The sequence below is a fragment of the Astatotilapia calliptera genome, chromosome 10 (assembly GCF_900246225.1).
Source record: "Astatotilapia calliptera chromosome 10, fAstCal1.2, whole genome shotgun sequence".
Classification (NCBI taxonomy): domain Eukaryota; kingdom Metazoa; phylum Chordata; class Actinopteri; order Cichliformes; family Cichlidae; genus Astatotilapia; species Astatotilapia calliptera.
Genome location: NC_039311.1, coordinates 34,029,095 through 34,040,420, shown reverse-complemented (window position 1 = coordinate 34,040,420; position 11,326 = coordinate 34,029,095). Strand labels below are relative to the sequence as shown.

The 11,326-nt window shown below is 44.6% G+C and overlaps 2 protein-coding genes across 7 annotated transcripts in view; both read right to left on the bottom strand.

Moving 5' to 3' along the window:
• Nucleotides 1-5,317: 5,317 nt before the first annotated feature.
• On the bottom strand, nt 5,318-10,544 carry LOC113029995 (cysteine-rich and transmembrane domain-containing protein 1). Of its 4 annotated transcripts, none has more exons than XM_026180982.1 (8): nt 10,079-10,544; nt 9,205-9,463; nt 9,067-9,133; nt 8,486-8,584; nt 6,606-6,649; nt 6,274-6,412; nt 5,745-5,888; nt 5,318-5,664 (listed from the first exon to the last, which is right to left on the bottom strand). In XM_026180982.1, exons 4-7 carry the CDS (start codon nt 8,553-8,555, stop codon nt 5,770-5,772), a joined length of 372 nt encoding a protein of 123 aa, XP_026036767.1. In that variant the 5' UTR covers nt 8,556-8,584; nt 9,067-9,133; nt 9,205-9,463; nt 10,079-10,544; the 3' UTR covers nt 5,318-5,664; nt 5,745-5,769. The 4 variants fall into 4 exon arrangements, with proteins under 4 accessions (XP_026036767.1, XP_026036765.1, XP_026036764.1 ...); XM_026180980.1 differs by having other exon boundaries at nt 9,067-9,122; XM_026180979.1 differs by having other exon boundaries at nt 9,067-9,463.
• Nucleotides 10,545-10,597: 53 nt separating this feature from the next.
• The window catches only part of apbb3 (amyloid beta (A4) precursor protein-binding, family B, member 3), a 10,967-nt gene continuing 10,238 nt past the window's right edge, over nt 10,598-11,326 (bottom strand). For all 3 annotated transcript variants that reach the window (XM_026180966.1, XM_026180968.1, XM_026180967.1), the window contains one exon: nt 10,598-11,326. This exon is cut by the window's right edge and continues 76 nt beyond it. In XM_026180966.1, coding sequence (XP_026036751.1) covers nt 11,142-11,326 — 185 coding nt within the window. In that variant the 3' untranslated portion in view covers nt 10,598-11,141.

The following is an 11,326-nucleotide window of genomic DNA, read 5'->3' as shown; positions in this document are numbered from 1 at the left end:
CTGTGTGTGGTACATCACTGCTGTAGTGTGCGTGCAGCAAAGCACAAAGCCTGTGATCAACAGCCATTTTTCTGCTGCTGTTACAGATCTTTGTGAAGAAAAAGTGAACGTCACGCTCGCCGGACAATCCTGCAGGTGCTGTTTGGACGGGTCATTTATCCCTGAATGCTCTCGGTCAAACATAGCGAGCTGCGCTAATGCTTGAATCACAGTGCCATTAGACCTAATGTTACACTCAGTAGCAACACTAGGACCCACGTTTCTTAATCCCTGCTTATTTCCTCCCTAATGGGGTCCCTCACACTTCTTAAATACATTTACAAGGACATTAGGTTTAGAAATCAAATGAACAGCTCTGAGGTTCCTTTCTTTAAGAAAGGGTAGGATGGCCCCCTCACGGTCTCTAAATGAACAGCGAGGTCAGTTTATGATCATTAATATGCAAATTCTCATGACCACTGATCAATAACCATGAGTCCCATTCACAGAGAGTTGGGGAATGGCTGCAATCACAGCATTGTAAGATGGTGACAGACGTACCCTTAGGCCCCTCCTCCATTCAGAGATGGTCTTTCCCCTGACTCCGCCCTCAAACCAGCGTTCCTCCCTGTCCAGGATGTTACATCCTCATCACTGAAAGAGTGTCCACTGGCCTGTAGGTGTAAACAGACTGCAGAGTCGTGGCCTGACGAGGTGGCTCTGCTGTGTTGTGCATCCTCTCAGCCAGAGGTTGTTTGGTTTCCCCGATGTTTAAATCCTGGCACTCCTCCTGCATCACCTGGAGCTTTCTTTAGGTGCCTTCCTAGCTTTGACAGATGGGAAACCTGCAGTCAGCTGAGACTGAAGAAGTCACCTGATGATGACGAAACTGTCACAGTCTGGCTGGCAGACCGTGGGGAGGTGGGGAAACAGGACCCAAACGCCGGACTCTTCAGTGCAACAGTGTTTATTTACAAGGTGGTGAAGTAAACAACAATAAATCCCCAGTTTCCCAGACTCCCGTGTAGTGCTCTCTGCCCCAGTGTCCCTGCACTCCCCGTGCTCACTGCTCCTTCTCGTCCCACACTCCTCCTGAGGGGGAAACAATAGAGGCAGCCGTTACAACTTGTCCCAGCAGGCCAACACTCACGCTTGACTTGCTTGAAGACTGACGTGTAGTCAAACGCAATAATCCAGCGTCGGTGGAAGCTCCATCGCTCATCTAAATAGCTCCCCCGACGAGCCCAGATGAGGAGCAGGTGTGCGGCCAGGACTTCGGGTGTGGCCAGCCCTCAAGTTAGGCCACGCCCCCAGGGCTGAAGGTGCCTGTAACTTGGCCACAGCAGAAAGGCAAAACACACACATACCTGCCTACATACAGATGTGCACAGGGGCAGTGCAGACAACACACCAAATAATAATAATAACAACAACAACAACAACAGTCATAGTCCCCACTGCCCACGGACCCCGAGTCCCCAGAGCCGGGTCCGTGACAGAAACGTTTCTCCCACTGAAAACGTCCAGATGAACAGAATCAACCTTTTGAGATTTCCTTACCTGGATGACTGAGCAGGTTCTTTTTTTAATCGAACTTTTTAAATACTAGTCCTTCAAACTAGTAAAAACATGGGTAATGGGATCCCGGTCTCCATTAAAGTCTCTGACCCAAGAATTTAGGTTTTAACCTCTCCAGTGTCCCAGTGAACAAACTATGGATGTTGTAAGATGGCGCGGCCACGTCCAGACGCCTTCCTGACCACTCCGCTCAGACTATGCACCTTTTTAGTTGTTTACTTATTTATTGCTTTGTTAAACATGGCAAAATCTTCTAGTTTTAGCAGGTGTGTTCACTTACATCTTCAACGAGTCCCTGGCGAAGTCTGTGGTCCCCACATGCTTCAAAAGATCCACCATCATCCCTGTGCCCAAGAACAGCAAACCCTCATCCCTGAACGATTACCGGCCAGTTGCACTGACCTCGGTAGTAATGAAGGTGTTTGAGAGGCTGCTGAAGAACATCATCTCCTCCTCCATCCCAGACACCACAGATCCGCTGCAGTTCGCCTACAGATCCAACAGATCCACAGAGGATGCCATCGCCCACGTCCTACACACCACTCTCAGCCACGTGGACAAGAAACAGGGTAACTATGTGCGAATGCTGTTTGTTGATTACAGTTCAGCGTTTAACACAATAGTGCCCTGCAGACTGTTCACAAAGCTCAGGGATCTGGGACTTAACAGCCGTCTGTGTGCATGGGTGTTGGACTTCCTCACTGGCAGAACTCAGGTGGTGAGGGTGGGCAGGTGCTTCTCCAACAGCATCACCATCAACACAGGAGCACCTCAGGGATGTGTCCTCTCGCCACTGCTCTACTCCCTCTACACTTCAGACTGTGTGGCCACCCACGGCTCCAACACCATTGTGAAGTTTGCTGACGACACAGTGGTGTTGGGTGCCATCTCCAACAACGATGAGGCGGCCTACATGGATGAAGTGAAGAATCTGGCATCGTGGTGCCAGGACAACCACCTCCAGCTGAACGTCAGCAAGACCAAGGAGCTGGTGGTGGACTTCAGAAGGGGTCAGCACAGAGAAATATGCCTGAAACCCGTAAACGAAGCAGCATCTGGCTGCAGTTTAAAGACCTTTTTGTCTCAACTTGGTCTTGACTCAGTCTGCGGCGGCTCGTCTTCTACCCGGAACTAGAAGGTTTGCCTCTATTACTCCAGTGCTCTCTGATTGGCTGCCTATTAAACTTTGTATTGATTTTAAAGTTCTGCTGCTTACTTTCAAATGCCTGAACAACCTTGCCCCTGACTAGCTCACCAACCTCCTCGGTCTCTATACTCCCAGAGGTTCTTTACGATCATCTGGTCAGTTGCTTCTGGCCCAGCCCAGGCACCGTCTGAAGACTAGGGGCGATCGTGCCTTTGCAACCTCTGCAACAGTCTTCCTGCTACCAATCGCACCTCTGACTCCATTCAATCCTTTAAAGCACGCGTGAAAAGTTACCTATTCAACCTTCAAGCTTTTCTGACTTGCTAATCCTCACCGCTCATTAACTGCTGTATCGCTGCTCGTTTCTCTGGATAATCATGACTTCTCCCTGTTTCTACTTATTAATGCTTTTTGTTTGTTTTCTCTACTTTCTCTATTTTAACTTGTTTTAATGACTTACTGTAAATTACTCTTTATTCCTCGCTGTGAAGCACTTTGGTGTGCCCCCCTGGTTTTAAACGTGCTATATAAATAAAATTGTATTGTACTGTATCTTAACCACCATAATGACCGTGGCGGGACAAACAGGAAGTGATGTCACAGCCACAGACTCGATGACGACACAGACTCAGACTGAGGTAAGTTGGTTTTTTAATTCTCTTTTTTCAGTTCAGGTCAAATTAATTTCACAGAATAATTAAAATGTGTTTAATAAACATTATTGTTTATTAATCACTGTGTTACATTCAAACATCCACAAAAGTGTCAGAAACAAGTTCAGCGTGGTCGCCTGTGGACGACTGTGATGAGAGTGTCACCTGCTGAGATTCAGCGAGCTTAAGAAATCTGCTTCTCTTCAAGTGTCGGCAGTTTCCCTACAGGTCATTCTTCATGTCTACAGGCGCTCTTCAGCTCAGCAACACAAAGCTGACAAAATGATTTTTACTGATTTTTATTTGTCACAAAATATCAAAAACATCAAAACAGTGAAGAAAAAAAAGCAGTCACAGTACAGAAGAGACTAACGAACCGAACACGAGGGGACCGACATTAAAGCGACTCTTTACATTTAATGTTAGAAATCAAAGAGAAACGCCACCAGATGAGGGGAGGAGTCAGAGAAAAGACTTAACTGCAGCAGCTTACAGCTAAGTGTCCGAGTCACTAACAACATTTGAGCCACTTCAAAGGCGTCGCCTGCTAAGAGCGGCTAACGGAGGCTAACAGCAGCTAAGAAAGGCAGAAACAGAAAGGTTCAGCATCTCAGTGTGGCTGTCGTCAGTCAGCAGTGAGCATCACTGACTCGTGTCCGAGTCCTTTCACAAAGTTTCAGTTTCCTCCGGAGTAAACAGCTGTGGATGCTCCACCCAGCATCGTGAGGTGCCCGCAAGAGCGCTTCAGAGTTACAAATATAAATATATATATTTTTATTCTTGACTTATTGCTAAGTATTTATATTATTAAAACATGTTCAAATATAGTGTGTACAAAAGCATTTTTATCCAAACAGTAGAAGCAACAGCAGGTTAATCTGATGATGATTAAAAGTCACCCTCATGTGGTCAAACTGAAGTACTACAACATAAATATCATTTTATTAGCATTTTAAACTTGTTATTAAATTAAAACACAAGTTTAAAATTAATTTGATCTCCAGAAGGTTGGACGTGTTTTCAGCAGGCCAAGCTGGACCAATCAGAGGAGGACGTATTGGTTTAACCACCCAACAAATGATGTTTCTACATTTTATTTTAGTTTATCAGGTTCTTCTACTGAGCTGTGAAACAAATGAAGTTTTCCACAAAGTCAGTGTGAAAAAATAAAAATGAATTTCTGACCCTGAAAAATGTTCAAGGTTTTTTATTTGTCACATGCATAGTTATACATGTATAACACACGGTGAAATGCAAATGTATTGTAGTCGTTCCTTATTTGAAGGTGATGGATTCATATTATTGATATGTTTTGTTTTCTAAGATGGAACAAAGTCTGACTTCATGCATGATTTTAAAAAATGAACAAAATCAACACAGAAAAAACATTCACAGGACAACATGACTAATGTTCTTCACTGTAATTAAAATGTTTTTAAATGAATAAAATGTCATTTATAAAGTGACTATTAGAAGTAAGCAATGGTCAGTGCATCAACATAGAGCTGACGAAATAATATTACCTGAACAGATGGAAAATAAGAGCCGTCATAAAAGATCAAACAACTTTTTCCTCTGCATGATGTCGCACTGAGACGATGTAATAATCATAAATCTTTCATTACTGCTATTACTTCAAACTCTCTGAATGTTGAATTCATCACTCGGCTTTTATTATTTCCTATCAGCTTTAAGTCTCAAACGTGAGCATCACAGCAGTAAAACTTTGGATCTGTCTGCGGCAGGCAGAAGATTGACAGCAGGCTAAACCAATCAGAGGAGGGCAGTCCTGTAAACACCATCACATACTTCATGTATAAAATAAAGAGTTTTTACCTCGTGTTTGTGGTCCTTGAATCAAAGTTCAAACCTTATCAGTTATTTAAGCTGAGTGGCCTTTCAAATGCAGCTTCTGTTAAACACGTGAAATAAAAACCCTGCAGAGACAAACAAAGACGCATTAATGTGTCTGAAAAAGTTTATTTAACAGAGAGAAGATGAAGTGTGTCATAAAGCTGGAGCAGTTCTACTGATGCAAACATCAAACTGAGTTTCTGGAGTTCAGTCAATTTGTACATTAACATCTTAAAACAAACAAACAGCAAATATTTTGATTATTGCTGAAGAATTAAAATAAAAAACAAAAACATTTGTATTTTAATCATTTCAGAAGTCAAGAGAAAGAGTTCATCATCGAATACTGAACAAACTTCCATCCATCCTCTTATCTTTATTAGGGTCACAGGGGGCGGAGCCTATCCCAGTTACGCAGGTGGAGAGGCGTGTACACCTGTACAGGTCCACAGCCTGTCGCAGGAGAAACATGAGAACATAAAAACAGTTTGGTGTTGATGAGAAAATCAAACTTGAACTGTTTGATTTCATACCTGCTGTGTGACAGGAGGTCAGAGGTCAGCAGAGGTGCCGAGTCAGCAGGTCCCAGAGGCAGCAGCAGCACAGGAGAGTCGAGCACGCCGCCAGACACGACTTCCTGCCGCCGCCCTGATCCTGCTGCTGATCCACCACGTAAACTGGAAGGACAGGAAGTCACATGACTAAAGCCTGCAGGATGCATACCCAGTATAACAACCAGTTATGACGGCTCTACAGTTTTTTCTATTTTGGGATCCGTATGATGTCATAGAGAGGAGAAATCCTTGTATGGCCATCAGATAAGCCCCGCCTCCTGTTTGTGAGGGACAGCCAATCAGAAAACCTTGTTTTTCTTGTTTTATATGTATTTTCTTTTATGTGGTTATGTGTTCATGACGACTCAGACTCGCAGCTGCTGAGGTCGTCTGAGCATGTGCAGAGGAGGGAGGGTGGAGGCTGAGGATGGAGGAGGAAGATTTTTCCCCACTATGACACACTATGCTGACCCTGCCTGAGCTCTCTGTGTCGTGACCTTTGACCTGCCTGTGTGTTTTGGTGGGTACGAGGCCCCTGGGGGCCCGTCGAGCCTGCCCTGGTAGGCCGACTGGGTCCCAAAGGTGCTCTGTGGGGTCATCGGAGCCATGTAACCTGGATGTTCATGGTAATAGGACTGAGGGAAGGTCTGCAGAGGAAACACGTGGTTACCATAGTAACACTGATGGTCATGTGACAGTTCGTTAATTTGAAGAAAAATTTATTTTCATGCAGTCAAAGAATTTTTAAATCCTAAAACTGAAAAGAGGCTGAAATATAAAACCAGAAGCTTCATAATCTCTGATGATCCTCAGGATGCTGCAGCAGTGCATGCTGGGTACCTGGTACGGAGAGCTGGGGAAGAAGCCAGGCTGACAGGCGAGAGCTGTAAAGAAACAACAGGATCAAAACTTAAAGCTCAGTCTGAGAAATGAAAACAGCTGATTGGCTCAGATTCTGCAGGTTTCCTGAACTGAATTCTTCTGTCCCAGCCGCCTGTGAACGCACCTCAGCCGCCTGTGAACGCACCTCAGCCGCCTGTGAACGCACCTCAGCCGCCTGTGTGCCTGCATCCTCCCTGCTCCACCCTCCTTCCTCCTCTTCCTCCTCCTCCCTGCTCCACCCTCCTTCCTCCTCCTCCCTGCTCCACCCTCCTTCCTCCTCCCACCTGCTCCACCCTCCTTCCTCCTCCACCCTGCTCCACCCGTGTGAGTAAAGGCAGAAGAAGCTCATCACATAACTAAACTTTAACTAATGACTTTAATAAAGGCTGTTGCTGTGGCAGTGATGGTCCGTGTTGGTCAAGTTACTTGAAAAAAGTAATTAGTAATTAATAACCAGTGATGGGAATAACAGAGTTACCAACGGCGTTACTAACGGCGTTACTTTTTTCAGTAACGAGTAATCTAACTAATTACTATTCCTATCGTTACAACACCGTTACCGTTACTAACAAGGAAATGCGGTCTGTTACTGTTTTTCAACAGACGGCTGAAGCTGTGTTCAGCTCACTGCAGCTTATATCAGCTGCAGGAAGTAGCTGTAAGAATCAGGACGCTGCAGCTTTAAGCAGCTGCGCTCCTGCGGACGGTAACCATCACTTTCTGGCACAACAGCTGGAGCTCAGGGAGCAAAACAATCGCACGAGTGCTGCTGTTTGACTGAGGAAGAATAAAGGAGTCGTGGTCAATCACATGACCACTTACAGACAAAGCAACAAGGTGACATATACCAGTTTATAAACTGTGTTGATCGGCCAGTAAAACCAGAGTCATGATAAACAAGATAACAAGTTAAAAGGTTAAAACTAATAAAGTTTTAAAAAGAGACTTTTCCATTTGATTACATTTTGTATGATGATGATGCAGAAAAAGCAGAACTGGGCTGAAAGATCTAAATCGTGTTTTTAAAAAGTAACTAAGTAATTAATTACTTTTGAAAATAAGTAATCAGTAAAGTAACGGGATTACTTTTTGGAGGGAAGTAATCAGTAATTAGTTACTGATTACTTTTTTCAAGTAACTTGACCAACACTGTATACAACAGTCTTATTTACACTCTTTCAAATAGATGCAAGTAAAACAGCAGAAAGAAGTAAAATCAAAGCCTCAGCAGCTCTGAGTCCTGTCGCTCTGTTGTCACCTGTTTAGCAGGAGTGGGGCGGGTGGAGGTGCCACAGCCGTCATGTCAGTGGGCGGATCCGGCACTCGGTGCTTGTTGGAAGTTTAGGGGTTTTTTCGCTGTAAAAAGAAGTTTTCTTCCCACGCACAGCGGACACTAATGTTTTTGTCACTTTTTATGGAATCAAACTCAAAGTAATGTGATTACATCCACGCTTTAAACGCTGCACGCTCATACTCTCTCTGCACTCGATATATTACCACTGTTGATCTGCACACAGCTGTTGTCACGAACGTCGCGCTCGCTTACGTCACTGTCATGAGACATTCTCGCAATAAAATCACGGTTTTAGCAACGCAGGGTTCCTACGGGAAAGTAACGGTAATCTAATTAGCTTTATTCCAATGGTAATCCCTTACTTTACTCGTTACTTGAAAAAAGTAATCTCATTACAACGCGTTACTGCCCATCACTGGTGATGGCACATGCCAACCTTTGACCTCTGTGGCTGAACATGAAGCCAGTTTTGTGTCTTTCAGAGTAAAACTTGTGCAGCGCTGTTGCACACAGGAAGTGATGTCAAAGATAAAAGAGGACAGACCTGGAGAGAAGACGGGGGCCGAGGGTCCCTCAGGGAAGTGAGGACGGTACGGCGGAGGCTCGGCGCTCATCCTGGAGGGACGGTCGGCTGATGGCGTCGCTGTAGAAGAGGAGAGCAGAGACACTGAGCGGCTGTCTGAGCGTGGATGCTGACGCGTCTCCTGAGTCAGAGTCAGGTCAGTGAACGCTGCCTCACAGCTCCATAATCCAATCTGCTGCCACAGACCTCCACCTCTCTGTCAACACTGTTTTTATTCACGCTCAGGATTGTTGGTGTCAGCTGAGCCTTATTTACCGTCTGCACAGCACAAAACTTCCAGCTGAGACACAAAGAAGCTTTCAGATGTTTGAACGGGGACTCAAGGTTTCCCATAATTACTTCAGAGCTTCAGTTTAGTCGTCATTACTTTATTACCAGACAACAGAAAGTTCATTTTAACCAAATAACCAGACTCCATTCACGAATCCTGCAATTTAAGGTTTTACAAGCAATCCTAAGAATTCCAAACTAATTCATTTTACACTTCTGGAATTTTACAGTTTCAAAGTGTCGTCTCTTCAGTTCGTCTCTGTTTAACCCACCTCACTGCAAAAAAACGTCAGAATCCAGGAAACTTTGACCTCAGTCTGCTGCCCGCCTGTAAGAAACCTGCAGTCATCACAGAGCCTTTAAACGTGTGGTTTTTAAATGGAGTCTGGTGTGACAGAATCTGAACTCACCTTCCAGCTGAAGACAAACTTCTGCTAAATCATTGATTTTCTCTCCGGTGAGCTGACAGACGACTGATGGGCAGAGGAGGGCAGACAGCTGCCAGAGGCAGAGGAGGTGAGGTCAGAGGTCTCCTCCTCCTGCTCCTGCTCCTCCTCCTGCTCCACTGATGGTGGCTTCCTGTTTGTTTTTCTTACAGCGTTTGGGCTCAGACTGGTTCACAGGAAGCCAAATAAAGTCTGCAGCTTTCAGGAGTCACCCTGGAAACAGCTTCAGAGATATCTGCTCATACAAACTGATCACTGATCAATAACATTCAGCCTCATCTCTTTATTTTTTTGTTGATAATTTATCATCTTTGAACGTATTTTAATTTTTCAATATTTTTCATTTTTGGTTCTGTTTTTCTGTCTTTTTTATATTTTTAATATTTTATTTTTCACTTTTTAAAATCGTTTTTAACTGTTTCTGTTTTATTATTTTGTTATTTGTTGTCTTTGTTTTACACAAACAATAATAATATCGATTCTTCTTTCCCATTATATGTGTTATTGTTTCATAGATAATAATGTTTTACATTTGTATTAATAAGATTTATTATTTTATTAACATTTTTATTACTTGTATGATTTTTGTGCTTACTTTTAAAATATTTATATTCATTATAAATGTTTTTTACATTTTTATTTAATTTAATGTGTAAAAAATAAATACAATTTTTTTTACATATAAATTATTTCTTTAAACAGCTGTTGCTCGAGTTTCATACCAGAAAAAAATGTTTTTATCAGTTTATTATTGGTTCATTTATACATGACATCATTGATCACTTTTACTGCGAGGAAACAACGACAGCCTGTCAGATGCTCAGAAACTCAATCTTACCTTATAACAGTAAATACAGCACAGCTTCTATTTAAGGGTACGTCAGCCAATCAGGAAGCAGAAGGAGAGTCAGATGTCACTGTGGGCGTGGCATTTGTTTCAGTTCATGCCTGCATGCAAACTGCTGCTTTCAGCACAGGAAACAGGCCAGTTTATCTTCAGTCTGTTTCTCCAGCGCGTGTTCATCGCCCTCTGGTGGCCGAGTTAGTCAGTGCAGCTTTAAAACACGATAATGAAGCTCAAAGCAGAACAAACAGACGCGTCTCTACAGTTTTTGCTACGTGTCCTCTGTTTACAGGAAGTCTTCCTCCACCTTGGATGTGAAGCGGTCCTTTTTACTAACGTGGGCGGATTTTCACTGTTACCCTTTGAGCCGATCGCCACCTCCTCTGCTCCTCCCTCGTTTGTGCTCGTTTGTGCTTGTGGTGGTGACAGACCCTGGAGAGCCGCACAGAGTTCAGGTGAGGCCGTGGCAGTCACACACAGTGACTGCCACGGCCTCACCTGAACTCTGTGAGTAACTGTGAGTAACTCTAACATCATCAGTCACCGACACAGACTGATGATGTTACCTCTCAAATCAAACGCCTCACAGTTAGGAGGAGCAGATGTGACTCCGCCCCTCGAGGGGAGGAGCTGTGACGACAGGAAACAAGAAAATGAACTTCAGTTACGACTCATAACCTCGGTTCTATGTGCACAGATGGAGCTGAAGGGGTCAAAGGTCAGGGCTCAGCCTTGTTTATGGTGTGGATGGATGCTTTCAGCGATGAACCTGCTAGCCTTTAAACTTTCGGACGTGTTGGTGGAGGTTTTGATCGATTTCGTCCTTCACTCATCCTGCTGATCAATCACAGCGACTGATTCAGGTGTGTTTGTGGTCCAAGCATCGTGTTCTGGAGTTGCTGGTGATGTCACTCAGCCAGGCGGACCACCAGAGCCCTATGTGCACAGAGTTCAGCCAATCAGAGGCCGGTCTGGAGGCCCAGTGTGGTCAGGGGTAACATATCTGGAGAATCAGCTACCCTAACCCCTGGGGGCTCTGGTGGTCCCGCCTTCATCATTAGGACGTGGCGGCCTGTTTGTTGCGGAAAGTTTCAAAAAACGCCATCATGCCCTTCCTCACACTGCTGCTGCTGCCGCTACCCTTCGCCATCCTCTGCGCCATCATGCTGGAGCTGCTGCCGCCATGGTGACGGGATGTGAGGGGAGGGAAGGCGGCGCCATCCATGGAGTTGGCCCGTTTCA

What these genes read in the sequence shown, in the direction of transcription:
- LOC113029995 (XM_026180981.1), bottom strand. Translation starts at nt 8,555, where the DNA reads ATGAGCGCCGAGCCTCCGCCGTACCGTCCTCACTTCCCTGAGGGACCC. An exon ending in GGCCCCCGTCTTCTCTCCAG is followed by an intron (nt 6,650 to 8,485) that starts GTCTGTCCTCTT and finishes GTTTCTTTACAG; the next exon opens with CTCTCGCCTGTCAGCCTGGC. An exon ending in GTACCCACCAAAACACACAG is followed by an intron (nt 5,889 to 6,273) that starts GCAGGTCAAAGG and finishes CTGTCCTTCCAG; the next exon opens with TTTACGTGGTGGATCAGCAG.